The sequence below is a fragment of the Protopterus annectens genome, chromosome 2.part1 (genome assembly GCF_019279795.1).
Source record: "Protopterus annectens isolate FY-2018-M chromosome 2.part1, PAN1.0, whole genome shotgun sequence".
Taxonomy (NCBI): Eukaryota; Metazoa; Chordata; order Ceratodontiformes; family Protopteridae; genus Protopterus; species Protopterus annectens.
This window is the reverse complement of record NC_056729.1, coordinates 678,227,373-678,245,011: the sequence shown is the minus strand read 5'-3', so window position 1 is coordinate 678,245,011 and position 17,639 is coordinate 678,227,373. Positions and strand designations below refer to the sequence as shown.

Here is a 17,639-nt window from a genome sequence, read left to right as displayed (position 1 = left end):
AAACAAAAACATCCCTTTAGCCTTTTGTTATGAAACATATTAATAGGATTATTGTACAAATAGCAGAAGATAATTAAAGATATAAAGGGAAAGATGTTATGTAAGGTTTTATGCAAATGCAGCTGATATGTATTTTCTTTAAATAAAACTACTGAATACAGGTTATGGAATTTATAGCTGATATGAAAAGAGGGTACAAAAATAAACAAGTTTAAAATATTAGGCTTACTCGTGGAACAAAGTGAAGAAAATGAAGAAGTGTTAATGTATTAATTCATTTTAGAAAAGTTGTGAAAAGGGTTTTGTTAAAATTCCATTATAGAAAAATGTTTTAAAAATTGGCGAAAAAAACAAAAAAAATATGGATGTTTCAAGTTTTCATAGTGCTTATTTTGAGTTTTGAAGGGGTAGTATAAATCATTTCTGAAGAGATGGACATTAGATTATTGAAGGTGTGTGTGTGTGTGTGTGTGTGTGTGTGTGTGTGTGTGTGTGTGTGTGTGTGTGTGTGTGTAAGAGCACATGCTATATGGTGTATTTTAATTCAGTTAAAAATATTTTTCTACATAAAGCCAAATGAAGAAGTGGTAGATTATAATGGGGTGATTTGGGCAGCCAGCCAGGGTCCACAGCTTTGGGGGGACCACTGCAAGCCACCTAGTGTCTATAATAAATATTTAGTTTTAGTTTAATTAAAAAATATATTATGCGATAAAGGCATGGTGAGTATTTACCTCTATATACTTGTGCTGTCTACCATTTACACATGCGTACTTGGACAGCACAAGCCATTGGTGATGCTTGGGCATTTTATTTATATATATATTTATTTATTTATGTTTAAAGCAAATAAATGTTTCTCTATTTCAATAAATACATCAATAAATAAATAAGCAAACAAGTACATGCCCAGTCTAAAGCAACTGCTGCTTTCTGCTCACTGTCTTCCCATGATTCATTGGGATGGCAATGAGAAGAAAGCCTTGAAATATTAAATTCTATAGTGGTAGTTGAGGACTCCCTATTTGAAAGTGTAACAGTGGGTCACACTAGGATTAGTGAAGAACATTCTTTTTTTAATACTGGTAGGTGACCAGTTATGAGCAGTCAGTGAATGGCTAGGAGATGGGAGTGCTATTTGTTTGTGAGAAATGTAGGTAAAATGCATTGCATCAGTGACAGTCTTATTTTATTTTGAACTACAATTAGAATCTGAGATGTGCAGAGACAACTCAGTAACTATATTTGCTGGTCTGGGTATTGAAGCTATCTGCATAGCTTTCAGCTGTCCCTGATTTCAAAGAATGTCCATACTTTTGCCCCATATTTTGATCATTTCTTTGTCATAAAATGTATGCTTTTTTACCAAATCATTGAGGATTATAGTCACTAAATAACAAACATTTGAGTTTTAGATTTCATATCCTTCAGAAAATACACTCTAATGTAAAACCTGTTATTCTAACAACTTTCTAAGTATATAAAAACAATATCTAAAATCTATCCCTGATTTTGGGCCTTTGTCTCTAATTATTTGTTTAGCTTTGACCCTGATTCTTGAACTAAGAGAGTGAGATGAACTGCTGTTTGCAAATGAAGCATCACTTACCACTCTGCAATTTGTTTAATTATTGTGGGCTAGTTTTGGAGGAATAATGTAAAATGTGTGCAGCAAGTTGGAAAGGAGCACTTTACTCAGGGGCTATTGTTTTTGTGAAACAAAGTTGAAATACATTATGTGGTCATTATTTTTAAAACAATACAATCAGATGTTCAATATGTATACTGTCATGAAAGTGGCTGTAACTGTTGGTTTGAGGTGGTGGTAGCTACGAATGAAAGCAATTTATTCTCTTGTTTGCTCAGTTTAATTAATCTAGCTTTGCAGCACTAGTTTTTATTGTTATTTAGTAAGTTAAAAGTTGAAACTCTCCCTGATTGCAAATTATGAACTTGACTTTGCCTCATATTTTTGGTTTGCTTCTAATTTTTTTTCTGGGAAGTCATTGAGGATTATAGTAATTAAATAATGACAGATATTCAAGTTTCAAACTTCACTTCCTTTACAAAGTGCATAATAATGTAAAACCTCTTACTCTAGTAATTTTATAAGTATTTAAGATATAAACCTAAAATCTGTTCTTGATGTTGGACCTTTTTTCCTCATTATTTTCTATCACTGTCTTTCATTCTTGAGCTCACAGAAACATTGGGTATAACTGCTGGTTGGGAGTGGGGGCTGTCTGTGGATGAAAGTAAACTTGACCATTAGTTTACTGTGTTTAAACAATGGGAATTTGCAGGGACAGTATGCATTTACATGAATTAAGCTGAAATACATGTGATACTTATGTCTATGTGAAGCAAACTTATGTTACTGTGCATATATGTATAGTGGCATGAATGAAGCTGGGAGAATGTGTGTGCCTGTAAGTGTGTGTGTGTGTGTGTGTGTGTGTGTGTGTGTGTGTGTGTGTGTGTGTGTGTGTGTGTGTGTCTGTGTGCATGTGTCTGTGTGTGTTGGAGCATGTGTGTGTGGGTGAGTGCATGAGTACTCCCACAAGTTTGATCAAGTGGGAGATTTCTTTGTCTATATGTGTATGTGTGTGTATGTGCATATGTGTGTGTGTGTGTGTGTGTGTGTGTGTGTGTGTGTGTGTGTGTGTGTGTGTGTGTGTGTGTGTACGTGTGTGTGACTGTAAGGGGGTGCCTTTGTCAATGCAATGCATGGGCTGCCAGGCAAAACATTAGCATCTTCAGGTCTCACAGTGCCAGCGTTGAACAAAGCGATTCAGAGATAGGCTAATGGGCTGATATTGGGGCCTTTCTCATTGCGGCCATAACTGTCTCTGAATTGCATTTTTTTCACCATCACATAAATTGACCTACCAATTTATGTAAGTGGTGAGGATCTTTCTGAATTCTAAAGGTTATGCTAAAAAATGTATTGATACTTCTTTCATTTTACCTTTTTTACTGCAGTCTGTGTGAGATAATCCAGTAGTGTAAAGTGCTGTTATTGAGTTCCTAGACTGCTTGCTTCTTCCTTTATAGATTCTGGCAGAGTCTGTTGACAAATGGAAGAACCTGTAAAACTATTTTCCTTCCAAAACACCTGCTTTGAGTAGAGATCAAATGCTGAAACCCACATTCAAAGAAAATGCATCTGACCAGTGGCAGATTAAGTTTACCTTTGGGCTGTTTTCAAAGCAATGGTCCCTTGCAGACATTTTTAGGACCATCCAAAAGTTCTTTGAATCACCTTCCTGACTATAAATTTTACGATACAACAATTAAAATTTTATCCCTTGTATAATACATCACCTGGTAGAGTGTTTTAAATGTATAGTTTTGCACATTTTTGCAGTAAGCAATGAAACAAAACATATGAACCAATAATGACAAAACTGCCCAATTCAGAACATTTCAAACAAAAAAGGCCACTCAAACTTCAGTCATTATAGTCCACCAATATCGGTCAATGTGCACAATCTCTGGAGAAGTAAAAGTCATCTGAATAATTCCACATTAAAGAGAACAGTAACCAATGAAGAGGTTGCTGCTAACAAACAACTTTATATTTCAGTGTTTCATGTACACATTCAGTGCCTGCTGCCCTTGAAGAATACATTGCCTACTTATGTTACATAAAAAAATGGTAAGCTGGTAATATTGCATGGATGGCAAACTGAAAACAGATTCATAGACACTAGGAATCTCTTCTAAAGGAGGGCATTTTCAGGACTTCAGCACCCACCCCTTGAAAATACAGCACAGTATCAGCAATCCATCTACTTGTTGTGAGAGGAGAACCCACAGCCTTCAGCATTAAAACACAAGTATGCTACCTGTCGTGCTACTAATACTGCTTTAAAATTCTATACACAATAGTGATAGAATTTGCTAGCCAGCTAAACAAAACAGTTGCACAAAACAGACAAACATATGGGGCAAAAGTCTGCAAATTCTGCAAAAACCCAGACAGGTAAGGGGTATGTTACCTATGTTTTACACACACACACACACACACACACACACACACACACACACACACACACACACACACACACACACACACACACACACACACACACACATCTACCTCCCTCTCTCCCACCCTCCTACACACATATACACACGCACACACACACACACACACACACACACCTACCTCCCTCTCTCCCTCCCTCCTACACACACACACACACACACACACACACACACACACACACACACACACACACACACACACACACACACACACACACACACACCATACCTCTTAACCTCTTCAGCACAAGAAATATGGAGAAAGCCTGTCATAATGGAGGGGGGGGGGGTAGAGAGCCAAAACTAAGGATAAATTTTAAATATTGCTTTTACAAACTAAGAAAGCAGTTTTGCATTAGTACAAATTTTCTGAAGGATATGAAGTCTAAAGCTCAAACGTCTGCCATTATTTTCTGACTTCAGTCCTAAATGATTTACCAGAAAAACACCATTTTGTGAGAAACAGATCAAATGAGGCAAACATCTGGACATTCTGCAAAAACCTGGACAGCTGAAGGGTATGCTACCTACCTCTTAAACACACCTCTTTACCTCTAACACACACAAACACACACTTACCTGCCTCCCTCCCTCTTACACACACACACACACACACACACACACACACACACACCAAACACAACTATCTGCCTCCCTCCCTCCCTCTTACACACACACACACACACACACACACACGCACACACACACACACACACACACACACACACACACACACACACACACACACACACACACACACACACACACACACACACACACCATACCTGTCAAAGAAAGAAATTTTGCATTAGTACGAATTTTCTGAAAGGTATGAAGTCTAAAGCTCCAATGTTTGCCATTATTTTCTGACTTCACAAAAAGGACAAACAAGGTAAACTCAGCAAAACAGACAAAAAACCATGGAAAACCACCGACGTGAATGTAGTTTTAGTTGATAAATCACACAAAAAGATAAGCGCTTTCATTCTGTAAATAAAAAACTTCATCAGATCACACACCTGCCTCCCTCCCTCTTACACACACACACACACACACACACACACACACACACACACACACACACACACACACACACACACACACACAACCTCTTCTGAGCAAGAAATCTGGACAAAGCATGTCATAATGGGTAAGAGACAGAAGGCCAAAACTAAGGAGACATTTTAAATATTGCTCTTTAAAATTATAAAGTTGATAGAACAACAAGTTTTGCATTAGTACAAATTTTCTGAAAAATATGAAGTCTAAAGCGCAACTGTCTGCCATTATTTTCTGACTTCAGTACAAAATGATTTACCAGGGATTTGCCAGAAAACACCATTTTATGAGAAACAGACCAGATAAGGCAAAAATCTGGACATTCTCCGAAAATCTGGACAGTTGACAGCTAGGGTTACCACCTGTCCCACTTTGCGAGGGACAGTCCCTCTTTGGGCAGTTGTGTCCTGCAAAAAAATTGTAAAAATGGCAAATGTCCTGTGAATTTAGAACAAATTTTTTTCCTATATTTGATGTAATAGTTGCATAAAACAGTTATTTTGTATCTGAAACACCTAAATGTTATAAGAAATAGAATAAGCAACTAAAATGCTACAAGAATAAGCTTTTATTTAGGCAAAAAGGTGAAGGTCTGTCCTTTGTACTGGCCGTGTGTATGTTTCAGCCTGGAAAATCTGACGTTTGTACCAAAAATGTAACACTTTGGGCATTTGAAAAGATGGCAACCCTATTGACAGCTATGCTCTCAACTGCACTGCTTCTTATTTAAGCCTTGATTAAAAAATACCTTCAGGCCAGGGTCTTTCAGCAAGATCATCAGGATCAGCTCTGCAGTAATTTCTGTTAACAGCAACCAGCATAAATCTGGGACCTAACTTGGCACATTTTGGAGAGCATAGTTAGACAAGCTTGGGAAATAGTGATTCATGACACTTCCATTGGATGTTTGTTTCCAAAGCATATAACTTTTTCCTATGGCAGATATTGTAATATAAAAGAATTATTAAATATTAAAGATTCAAAATCTAGACATTTTCATGTCATGGGGAAGAGAGTAGGATCGTAAGGTTGCAGAAAGTGTTCAGTTTGTCATAGGGTCAAAAACTTAGATGGAACTAAGATCAATGGCAGACTGTACAGGGCAAATGAATACTACAACTGTGACAGTTGTGTTGTGATTCACATTATAGGGCGTAATTGTGACCCTATTTTTTGGTATATTGGTCAAATCACGAGGAAAGTTAAGGTGCATATCATGGAACATCTTAATGATGTGAGAAGGAAAAAACTTGAAAGTCCAGTGGCCATGCACTTCCTGTCAAAACACAAAGGGTTGGAAGATAGTTTATTTTTTAGTATTCTTGCATGCCCCACGCCTTTAGGTGGTAATTTTAAACATCAGTTGAACAAACTGGAAAGTCGAATGATTATTAATTTTCATACATTATACCCCCAGGGAATGAATTTGGAAAACAATCTTAATATTTGATACAGTTTAGTAATGCATTTGAATCATTGTTATTAAAAGTTAAAATATCAAGTTGAGAAATAAAGTTTTAGAAATCAGGTTTAAAAGCATGTATAATGTTTTAAGAATTCACATTTGTATGTGCATTAATTTATGATATATTAAAAGTGAACGTATTTAAATGTGGAAATATTTGTTATGGATGTACTCAATCTCGTATAGAGATATTTTTTATGTATTTGTAGATATTAATTTGTATAAAAGGTATTATAGTCACATTTAAATATTATCATGAATTAATTTGTTGCCAACGGGGGTATTGTTTATATGTTGAACAACATTTCCTTTCAGAGTGTTTGCAACTTTTCAAAAACTGGTTGTATGGTGAAGTATTTATTTAATTATATAATTAATGTAATTAAGATAGTTTAATTGATTTATTGTTGGTTTAAAATGGTATATAAAGGGACTTATTGGGAAGCTGTAAATGTTCCAGCAGAAGGCGAAAAGCCGAGGTACCAGAACGGTTGTAATAAAGAACCATATGTCCCGATGGTGGATTTCCTTGCCTTTCTTTTGTGTGGTATGAAGATTTGGTCCTTTTATGTTTTTGTGAAGTGACCTAACTTGAAGGGAACAGAGCAGTTGTTTAGATTTCCCTCTGAGTTCTAAATGCCAAGCTGAAAACACAGGGCAAGTCAGCAGCTGCTCAGTGTCAGCTGCAAACATGGAAGTTGTTTCTTCTTTCAGTTTCTAAAAACTCAGGGCAAGCAGCTGCTTAGCCAGGAACATAGAAATTAAGCAGCTCAGCTGCAGACAAGGATGTCTCTTTCTTTTCTTTTTTTTATAAACTGATGGTGAGTGGCGCAACTTTTCTTTTTTTTTTCCACAAGGTCGCTGATGATGCCTGAAATCCAGGTGAGCACACAGACCCCTAGAATGTATTGTACAGACTCCCAGTGGTTTGCCAACCAGAGTTTCAGAAACACTGCTCTACCGGCATAAATAAACAGCTTATGCTAGTGCTTTACCTTTTATTGGTTATGCTTCAGTTTTTTATTTTAAAAAGAATGGTAGATATTTAACATTTAATTTTTTGTCACTTGAATAAGAATGACCATTTATATGTCATGCACCAAAATTCATCAGGCTGCCATTCAAAATCTGACTCAGGGAGAGGAATATAATGCAGCCAATCAGCATTAAGATGTCTTTTCTTGTGGGTATGACGCTCAGTGGCATGTGACATATATTAGGTCAAACTACCATCACTGTCTGAGACATAATGGAGGCCAGTTCCATCCTAGATGAGACACCAAAGGAGTTGAGAAAGATCATAGGGGCGGAATCTTTAATGTGAGGAAGTATATTTTAAATTATCTGACATGGGTTCATTTCAGTAATACAGGAAGAACAGTTTATGTATAAGTAACTGACCAACAAATCTACAGACGATTTCAAACAGCGTTATATCAAAAAAAACAAAATGATACACACGTCTCTGTGAAAGGGGCAATTTTCTACCAGTAGAAGGATGTCACAATCAACAGACGATTTCAAACAGCATTATATCAAAAAAAACAGAATGATACACACGTCTCTGTGAAAGGGGCAATTTTCTACCAGTAGAAGGATGTCACAATCAAAACACTCCTTGTTAAGAAAATGGTAAAACGACCAAACTATCACCAGTTTTGAATCTTATTAATGTTCTTAATGGCCAAATTTTAGTCATGGATGCAGTTCCAAGTATAATTTCCTGACACTTGTGCTAAAAACTGTCAAAAAGTGACTTAGGTATCAATGTCTATACACAGAAAACAAATATACAAATGCAGGTATACAGAGAGATTTTTAAGTGTCAGTCTCTCCTCTTCTCCTTTTGGCTTTTCTCTTTAAGGGTTGCCATAGTAGAACAATGGTCTGCAGAACAATTGGCAGTGGAGTTTTACAGTGTTGATTTGCCAGATGGGCACCTGACCTTCCACAGAAGGCACACACACACACACACACACACACATGTTCACACCTAAGGCCAATTTAGAGTGTCCAATCCACTTGCAGCATGTCTTTGGGATGTAAGAGGAAACCAGACCACCAAGAGGGAACACATATGACCATAGGGAGGACATGCAGACTCCATACAGAAGGCACCCCAGCCAAGAATCGAACCAGAGAACCTCTTGCTGTGAGGCGGCAACACTAACCACTGCACTACCGCAGCCACCCACACCGCCGTGTCAGTCTCTCAAGCTGCATTATATTCTTCATTAAGAGGTAAGTTATGTCACTTCTTTTCAGGTCACAAAATTCACGACTGTCTAAAAAATAAAAAAGTAAATACCATAGACACCTTTGCTGTTACTAGACAGATTCCACCACTAAATATACCTGATCTGGCAAGACGAAAATGACCTAGTTAAATTCAGTGCTGTGCTGTGTATAAGTCCTTAAGGCTAGAATGGCAGTAAGATATGTATATGTACCTGGGGGGGGGGGGGGTCCAAGTATAACTATATGAAACTTATTTAGAATTGTTAAGTGTAATTGAGATATTGCATTTGATGTGTAACCACAAAATGCAGGCTTGTACAGACATCTCAATGTGAAAGACTGACAAAGCTGCATTATATTTATTTTCTGTAAGGGGTAGGTTTATATCAGGGTGGGGATTCAACATATATTCAACACATATTTGTACTGAGGTGGCAGTACATCAGAAATAAAATCATATAAATTCCACCATAAATGCAAAATGTTCTCTTAATTGAAAGATCCTGCCAAAAAAGAGGCTGAATGTTTACTTTCAACTTGCTATAAGCCTTGCACAAGTATTTTAATTTGACATTCTGCTAAGTCATATATTATATTCAGTTTCCATAAGTGGTGAATATGTGACTTTTTAAGTTCAAATACTAAAGTGCGCAGAACATGTATTTAACTGGGTCCCCTTCAGATGGTCGAACTTTTAAAAGACCATATGATCGAACTTTTACAAGTTTGAACGGTCTGAATGGGGATCTCCATAGAGTGCAGAACGGGAAAATTTCCCTTTATCTCAATGTAGTGTGATTTCAGAGTTGGTATATTTAAATAGCAGGGGGGTGTGGGGGTGCAGGAGTGCTTGCCCCCCTGCTAGCACTGTTTAGTTTTTTTTTTTTTTGGTTTATTTATTTTATTTTCACATTTTTGAACATTCAAATATTTGATCATATGTTCTTGGCCATTTGAAAGTCAAAGATTTGGTTGTTCGATAATGTGAAGTAGACCCATTTAACTGTCATGACATTAGATATAAAATGGAAATGACATTTTCTCTTATTCTATATAGCACAGCACAAGAACATCCTCTACTGACAAGGACAAATGATCATGGCAAATTCTATGTTGTGGTACGTCTGTCCGTAAGGTTGGAATGGCAGACTCAGATGCAGTTTGCACTTGAGGGCCCAAGAATAATCCTCCTGATAATTCTGCTAAGAACCATAAAAGCACTTCAGTGTGACAATCTGTCAAGCTACATTATATTTGGTCCCTGTAAGTAGTTGATATTCACTGCATTTCATTGCATCAGTACAATATGTTTAGAACGTATATAACATGTAAATATTACACATATTCTTCTGTAATGCTGTCCATTTGTGACACTGGAATATGCCACTCCCAATATAGAGAGAAAAATATGAATGACATATTACATGAGAATGAGGATAAGTATATATCTTAATATCCAATCTCAACAACGAACTACATTCTGTAGCAACGTGTCATGAATATACTTCTAAAAATCTTGTAAGAAAATATCAATTTGTTTCAAAGATAAAGAATCCTGTATGGGTAAGGAGCAACAATTTGCCTACATAGCCATTAAGATGCTTACTTTTCTGCCATTTGGGAGACAACAAAACAATAATTATATAATGACTGGCCGGTAACATCGTAAAACGAGCACGCTGATTGGCCAGCCCAACCAGCGTGCCCATTGAGAATATACAACAGAAAAAGGTCCGATCGCCCGGACTTTTTTTCTGTTGATATATTCTTTAATTTTAAGGGTTTAAAAAAAAAAAAAAAGTGTAACAACGGAAATCTTTTCTCCATTGCTTACTTTCCCGAGCACTGATGTACTGGGTATGCGTGGGAATGCAAGTTCCAAACGCATGCACAGGACATCAGCAATGGCAAAGCAGAGCTGTCCAGCGAGGGAAGGACAGCATGGCACCGTTATACAAGGACATTATTTAAAAAAAGTATTTATTTTCTTAAATAATGTCATTGTATAATAGCAATAACCAACTTCTGGGTGTGGGTAATGCTGGATTTACCCACGGTTGTCTTTGTTCGCCCTCTTGACCAAACCACACCAACTGTGGGTAAATCCAGCATTACCCACACCCAGGCGTGGGTTATTACTTAAATACCACACTCATATACTTACTCTGGTGGTATAGGTTTAGCTTTAAAAAAGGCAAAGGTTTTACAGAGTTGATCTGCTGAACATGTGAACACACGACTGATCACATCTGAAACATGATAACTTGCAAGCAGTTTACTGAAATAATCATTTTTTTATTTGCTAATGTTTGTTAGAGTATGTGAACTGGTCAGAATAATATTTTTGGCCACAAGCCATGCCACACAGGCAAAATGTACAACAAACAATGCATTATATATATAAACAAGACAACGTAAATACATTACAGGTGTAATATACTGTGAAAGATATTTACTAGGCACAAACATTTGGAAGACACATGCTAAGATTATAGGTATATTGTAAACATACAGAAGCTGATACACACACTACATATCTTGACAACAATGAAGTCCTTCCAGAATTAAAATAAAGAGAGTAACTTAAAACATTTTGCATGAGTTTAGTACAATGGGGTTAACCAGGGTCTTTGAGGCAGCAACATCTATTTTGTTTCACAAAGTGGACATTTTTGGAGGACAGTAGTTTTAACTTAAAAGAGGGTAGGTTATCAATGTTTATAATGGTTTCTGGAAGCGAATTCTGAAAAGTAAGAACCAGCTATGTGAAGGATTTTTCTATAGCAAGAAGAGTAAATGAGGATCTTGCTGAAGTTGTACACGCTGTGCCTCAGAAGAAATCTTCAGTGTTCCTGTTCAGTAATTTACCTTTTGTTCGTGTACAATAACTCATATATGTAGCAATTTGAATATGAAAGTACATAAGAGTGACAAAGATTATGCTCATGACTGTGCATAACTTCTGCCGAACTGAGGGAAATGTGTTGCATACTGAGCATGCTCACAGTGCTGTACCTTCCTACAGCATATCATGGCAGCACTGCCAGAGGTGGACTGCTAGCTGAAATATGAAGACGGCACAACATGCCAGCCTCTGGGTCCAGCTGACATAAACCAAGAAAGCCATTTATTTACTTCAGGCAGGACATTTTGAAATCCAAGCATGAGGATGTGGGGAATGTTAAAGTGTAAACATCAAGACCGTTGAAATCTACGCAATGGGGTGTTTTGCATCTAAATAATGAAACATTGGTAAGGCATTCGGCTTCCTAATAATGGGGGTGTTACACCTAAACAAATGGGATGCAGTATCTACACACACACACACACACACACACACACACACACACACACACACACACACACACACACACATGTACCCATTGTCATTCTGTGCATGTCTGTGTATGTGTATGCATACGCATGTGTGTGTGTGTGTCTGTCTGTGTGTATGTGTGAGTGTGTGCCTACATGCATGTGTATAAGTGTATATGTGTGTGTGTGTGTGTGTGTGTGTGTGTGTGTGTGTGTGTGTGTGTGAGTCTGTATGTGTGAGTGTGTGCCTACATGCATGTGTATGTGTTAAGTGTATATGTGTGTGTGTGTGTGTGTGTGTGTGTCTGTGCATGTGGGTTTTTTAATCTACTAATACACAGAGCATGAGGTTCTCTATGAATGGGCCATGTAGTTCCTAAATTTATGATCCTGCATACAGCTCATTACCGATTTATACTTACCAGGTGCCTTATGCATGTCATTGTGTACCGGTTCTCTGAGTGTATGATGTGTATGATGACACTGGGATACAACATTTTGAAGACCTGTTTCTCTTTACGATAGAGAGAACAGGAAACTCTGTTGCTTGCTGAAGCACCTAAAGACCAACTGATCCTTAGCATATGCAGCAGAATCCTATGGAAATATTTTTTCAAGTTATTTTGTATTTTTCAATGCACACAACTGCAGACACATATCTTTGTCTAAAAATGTTAATTGTTTCCAGCTCTGTGGGTTTATATTCTTTGGAGTTTGCATAGCTCTACTGTAATAAAGGACATACTCATACATCTTCTTGTTCTTGAGTGCTGGCTGAAAGACAGAATGCCTGCTCGTAAACACCTAAGACTTCAGTGCAATGCCAAGACAAATGTCAGTCTTGGAGCTCCATGAGACTGACTCTGACTTGTACAGGCAGTACCACATCTGCACCCCCATTCATTTGCACACCTTCAGCATACCAGAGGCAGCCGCTGTGCTCTGCAATGTAGGTCAGATCCAGCCATGGTGCATTCTGTTGTTGAATCACTTTTGAACCATTTCATTTCAGTTTACCTATTATCCCCCAACAGTGTGTGTCTTGTTTATGAATTCTTCCCCATATTTATATCTCATAAAGTGACATTTTTAGTAATTTTAGAAGTTGTAGCAAAAAACTTGGTGGTTGGCATTCATAAATGTACCACAAGAATTCCTATCTAAATCATGGTTCTACTACTGCTCTAATTCAGGCTGAGTTTCTGTAAACATTTCTTTTTTTCCTTCCTACAGATCCTTCATCTTTCAGCCGAGTTCACCCTATACAAAGTGATTTCTCTTTGCTTCTCTTAGCGACCTGATTCTGTCTACCTAATATCTACTTACCCTTAAGCAAACTGCATTGTAACTATAATGACATATAATAACCCTGCATTTCATCTTCATGCAATGTGATGATGATACCTTCTTTAGATTTAAAAGCAATGCAATTTCTGCACTGTGCTTTACTCCTACAGTTTTTTCCAATTATCTAAGTTGCTATGTTTCCATGTGATTATTTTCTTTGTAAATTGCTGTATTTCTTTATTGTTATGTGATTTTTACATTATATGCTGTACTCTATATGATGTTTACTCTGTTATTGCTATATTTTCTTAAATATTTTGTAGTTGTGGAGTTTTTATCCCTGTGCTTCCTCTGAAAATGGGCACATCAGGCCTACTCAGACTTTCCTTGTAAACAAATTTCAAATAAATAAATGTGTTCAACTCCATGTACACATTGCAGAAACCTTTTTGTATTCAGTCATAATAAGTTCATAAGTTCATAGTGGATTACTAGGCTAACAGCCCTTGAGCCCTTATAAGCCTACCCATGTTATGCCCGAGTTGCCCTTACAGCCTAAGCCATATTACACCTGAGTTACCCCAAATGACCCTGGATAGATGGGCATTATTTGCAGAGTGAGTCTAAGGTCAGCACTGACTACCTCTGTCCATAAGGGATATGGGCACCACCTTTGGGGTGAATTTGCCGTGTCCCATCCAGTTGTCGAGGTTACACTTGAACATAGTCAGTGAGAAACTCTGCTTGATGTGAATTGGGAATCTATTCCAAAGGTACGGTGATCTCTGGGAGAGATATCCGTCTCTCCAGCATGTTCTGTTGATGTCACCGGCTAGGTTAAGTTCCCTGGAGTGAATGACTCTTCTCCCATTTCATTTGCAGATGTGAAGTATTTCCATTAGGGCAGGGTCACAGACTACCCTGTAGGCTAGGCACAAGTTACCTCTCAGCAGCCTGTAAGATATAGAGTACAGTGACAGGGCTTTCAGTCTATCCATGTAAGACATGTTTTGGGGGAACTGAATTTTCCTTGTGAGAAAACTCTTTGGTCTCTCCAGCTGCTGCAGGTGACTGGTGAGGTACACATAAAAAGGGGCACTGTACGCAATCATTGGTCTAATGAGGGTCAAGTAAAGTGGAGTTATAAGATCCTTAGACCCAGATGCGATACCCTTACTTATGAGATGCAGAGTACACAAGGTTTTCTTTACCACTGTAGAGACATTGTGATCGAAGTTTCTGTCAGTCTGAGGTTTCAAGTCCCATGCCACTGGGTCTGGGCTTAGGGGGGGGGTGCGGTCAATATTGCAATTACCAGGGTATTCCTCTTTGCCAAAGGGATAATAATGTACTTTTTTGCATTTAGACTGTGGCTTTGGCACTAATTGTTTGTGTTAGCCCCTTCTGTAATATGTTAACATCATTGGGGACGCAATGATTGCACCCAATCTGCAATCATCATCAAACCTGGTAAGCCATAGGCCATCTACTTTGGCCTGAACTTGTGAAAAATAGATTCCAAACACTAACGGGACCAGTACAGATCCTTGCGGTATGCTACTGGTGACTGGTCTACTGGTAGAGGTGGAGTCCTCGACTTTAACAATGTGAGTTCTACCTGTGAGCCAGTTGGTTACCCATCTAGTGACATAGAGGTTAATCCCTATTTTTTTTTCATTTCTCCAAGTTTTTTGGGTTTCTAATACCATGATGGGAATGGACCCCATTCCTAAGTCAGAGTACGATTAAAGTTCATGAAATTAGTATTGTTTCAATCTTTGATGTCAGCCAGAACTGCTCTTAGCAGCACCCACAGTGTGCCCAATAATAATTTCTTCTGCAGTTCGTATGGGGTTACATGTATTGGTAACATATCTAAATATGACTGTAGATTCTTTTTTATAAGACTCATTGCTCCTACTACTGTTGGAACCATCTGGATATCTTTCTACCACATTGTTCTTGTTTCCACCTGGAAATCCTGATATTTTATGACTTTGTGTCTCTCTGTATGCAAGACACTGTAGTCACTGGGGTGTGGTGATTTCAAAGATCAATGCTACTTTTGTCTTTTCATGGACCACTATAACTGGTTTTCTAGCATCTCTCTTTTGAACTGTTGGGAATGAGTGATCCCATGTGATGTAGACTTCATCATTTTCTATTATGCTTTGTGGCTCATGTTTCCAGTGTTTTCAGCCACTTCAATACCATAATGTTTGCACAATCCCCAGTGCAACAGTCTTGCCACATTATAATGCCTTTCAGTATATAGTCCTTCTGCCATTAGTATGTCACAACCAGCAATGAGGTGTGCAACTGTTTCTAATTCTATTTCACAAAACCTACATTTTTCTGTTTCTCCCACATGTTTAATGGACTTTGTAAACCAATGTGTATGTAGCCCACTATCTTGGGCCACCTTATTAACCTTTCATCCCTGTTTGAATTTGCCTCTCCTTAACCATTCCTGCATTCGATACTGATTAACATGAGGTTCTTCCAGAAGTTTTCTATATTTGCAACTATATTTATGCATTTTCCACATTTCTTGCCTTCTCATCTGGTCCTTCACCTTATATTCTTTCTTTTGTTTTTTTGGCACATTCAGTTGCTGCCTGGCTTTTATCTACTTCTGGTTTGATTTCCATTCCTGCTTGATGCCGATATGCTTCTGCTAGATTAAGCAGAGAAGTCATCTTTGATTTATTCCCCTCAGGTTTCGAAACTTTCAGCATGTTTGGATCTTGTGAAGTCAGCAGATATGTGTGCAGTCCCATGATTGCAGATCTATACATGTAATCACTTTCAAGGAGGCCCATCCCTCCTTTGGAATGGGGAATATACATCGCTGTGTGAGTTTCTCAATGATGCCTAAAAAAGGGGGTTGTGTCAAAAGCCTTGTTAAGATAGGCAGTATGCACTGTCTTACCTTCATCCAGGGCTTTGATGATATTCTCAAAGAAGTCTACCAGGTTTAACAAGCATGAGATACCCTTAGCAAAGTCAAACTAGGTTGGTTCAAGAGTTTGAAGGTTGCCTATATCACTGTTGATAAGGTCTATGATGATTCTTTCTATGGCCTTGTAAATAAGGCTCATTATGCTTATGGGTCAATAGTTCACAGGGTCGCTTGATGGGCCTCTTTTTGCAAGGGGATTACTGGTGCTGTTCTACACTCTGCTGGAACATAGCCACTTCTCACGCTACGGTTAAAGACAGCTCTAAGTGGTTCTACTAGGTCTTGTTTTAGATTGCTAAGTAAGCAGCCTGGGATATTGTCTGGTTCCACTGTGGCCATGTTTTTATCCTTGGAGAGTGCAGATATGACCTGCTCTCTAGAGATACTAGGGAGGGGACTAGTGTCAGGAATGGTTTAGGGTATGGCTGGTGGGGACAGGGGTGTGAAGTTTGTGGCAAATCTGATGGCTATCAGGTTGGCAATTTCCTCAGGTGCCATATGACTGGTACCATCCACAACTAGTTTGGCACATAGATGGGCATTCCCTTTTAAATTTCTGACATAGCTAAGGAATGGCTTATGGTTATCCTTAGCCTGGGATGCTATTTTATCTTCATAATTAGCTTTAGAGGACTTTACAAGATGTCTGATTTGCTTGTTCAAGCTGTGGAAGGATTTTTTTCTCTGCCGAGTCAGTTCCCTGTTGCTCTTAGACATCAGATTCTTCCTCTTGTTATATAACCTGTTTATGCTTGAGGTCCACCAGTGTGGCTTGTTTTTTTAAGAGGATCTGGTCAGGTACAGCTGAGTGTATACAGTTGTTTAGGTGTTTATACAAGATATTTGTGTACACCTCTGCATAGCAGTCATTGTTAGCTGTGTTTGCAGGGGGTTTGAAACTTTTTATACTATCATTTAGTAGTCTGTTAGCTTTGGAAATTTTTTTTTAGTTTTATTGCTCCTGTGGAGATGTCAGGTATGATAGTTTCTGCTGAATCTAGCTTTGTTTGTATAACTTGAGCACTAATCCAGGCATTCTTTAAAGTATTCAGTTGTATTTATTACTGCTGGTAGTAACTTGATTAAAGTGTAGCTATCATTTCTAAGTCTTTTGGATTAAGCACTTGGGCTTCAGACCAGTTGTTTTACATTAGGAAGGTTTGTGGCCTGCACTGTGGTGGCAGGACAGGTAGCTTACATCCTTCTAAGTTGGGAAATGCTGATTGAGAGCTCAGTGTCTGTTATTCTAAAAGTGTATTAGTT

General features: G+C 38.1%; 1 protein-coding gene across 2 annotated transcripts in view; it reads right to left on the bottom strand.

Annotated features, from left to right (window-relative positions):
• The window catches only part of PDGFRL (platelet derived growth factor receptor like), a 601,289-nt gene that overhangs the window by 155,328 nt on the left and 428,322 nt on the right, over positions 1-17,639 (bottom strand). The window contains exon 5 of one of the 2 annotated variants that reach the window (XM_044062414.1): positions 2,969-3,067. The exons of the other annotated variant lie outside the window; for it this stretch is intronic. Coding sequence (XP_043918349.1) covers positions 2,969-3,067 — 99 coding nt within the window. The remainder of the gene's footprint in view (positions 1-2,968; positions 3,068-17,639) is intronic. 2 annotated transcript variants of the gene reach the window in all.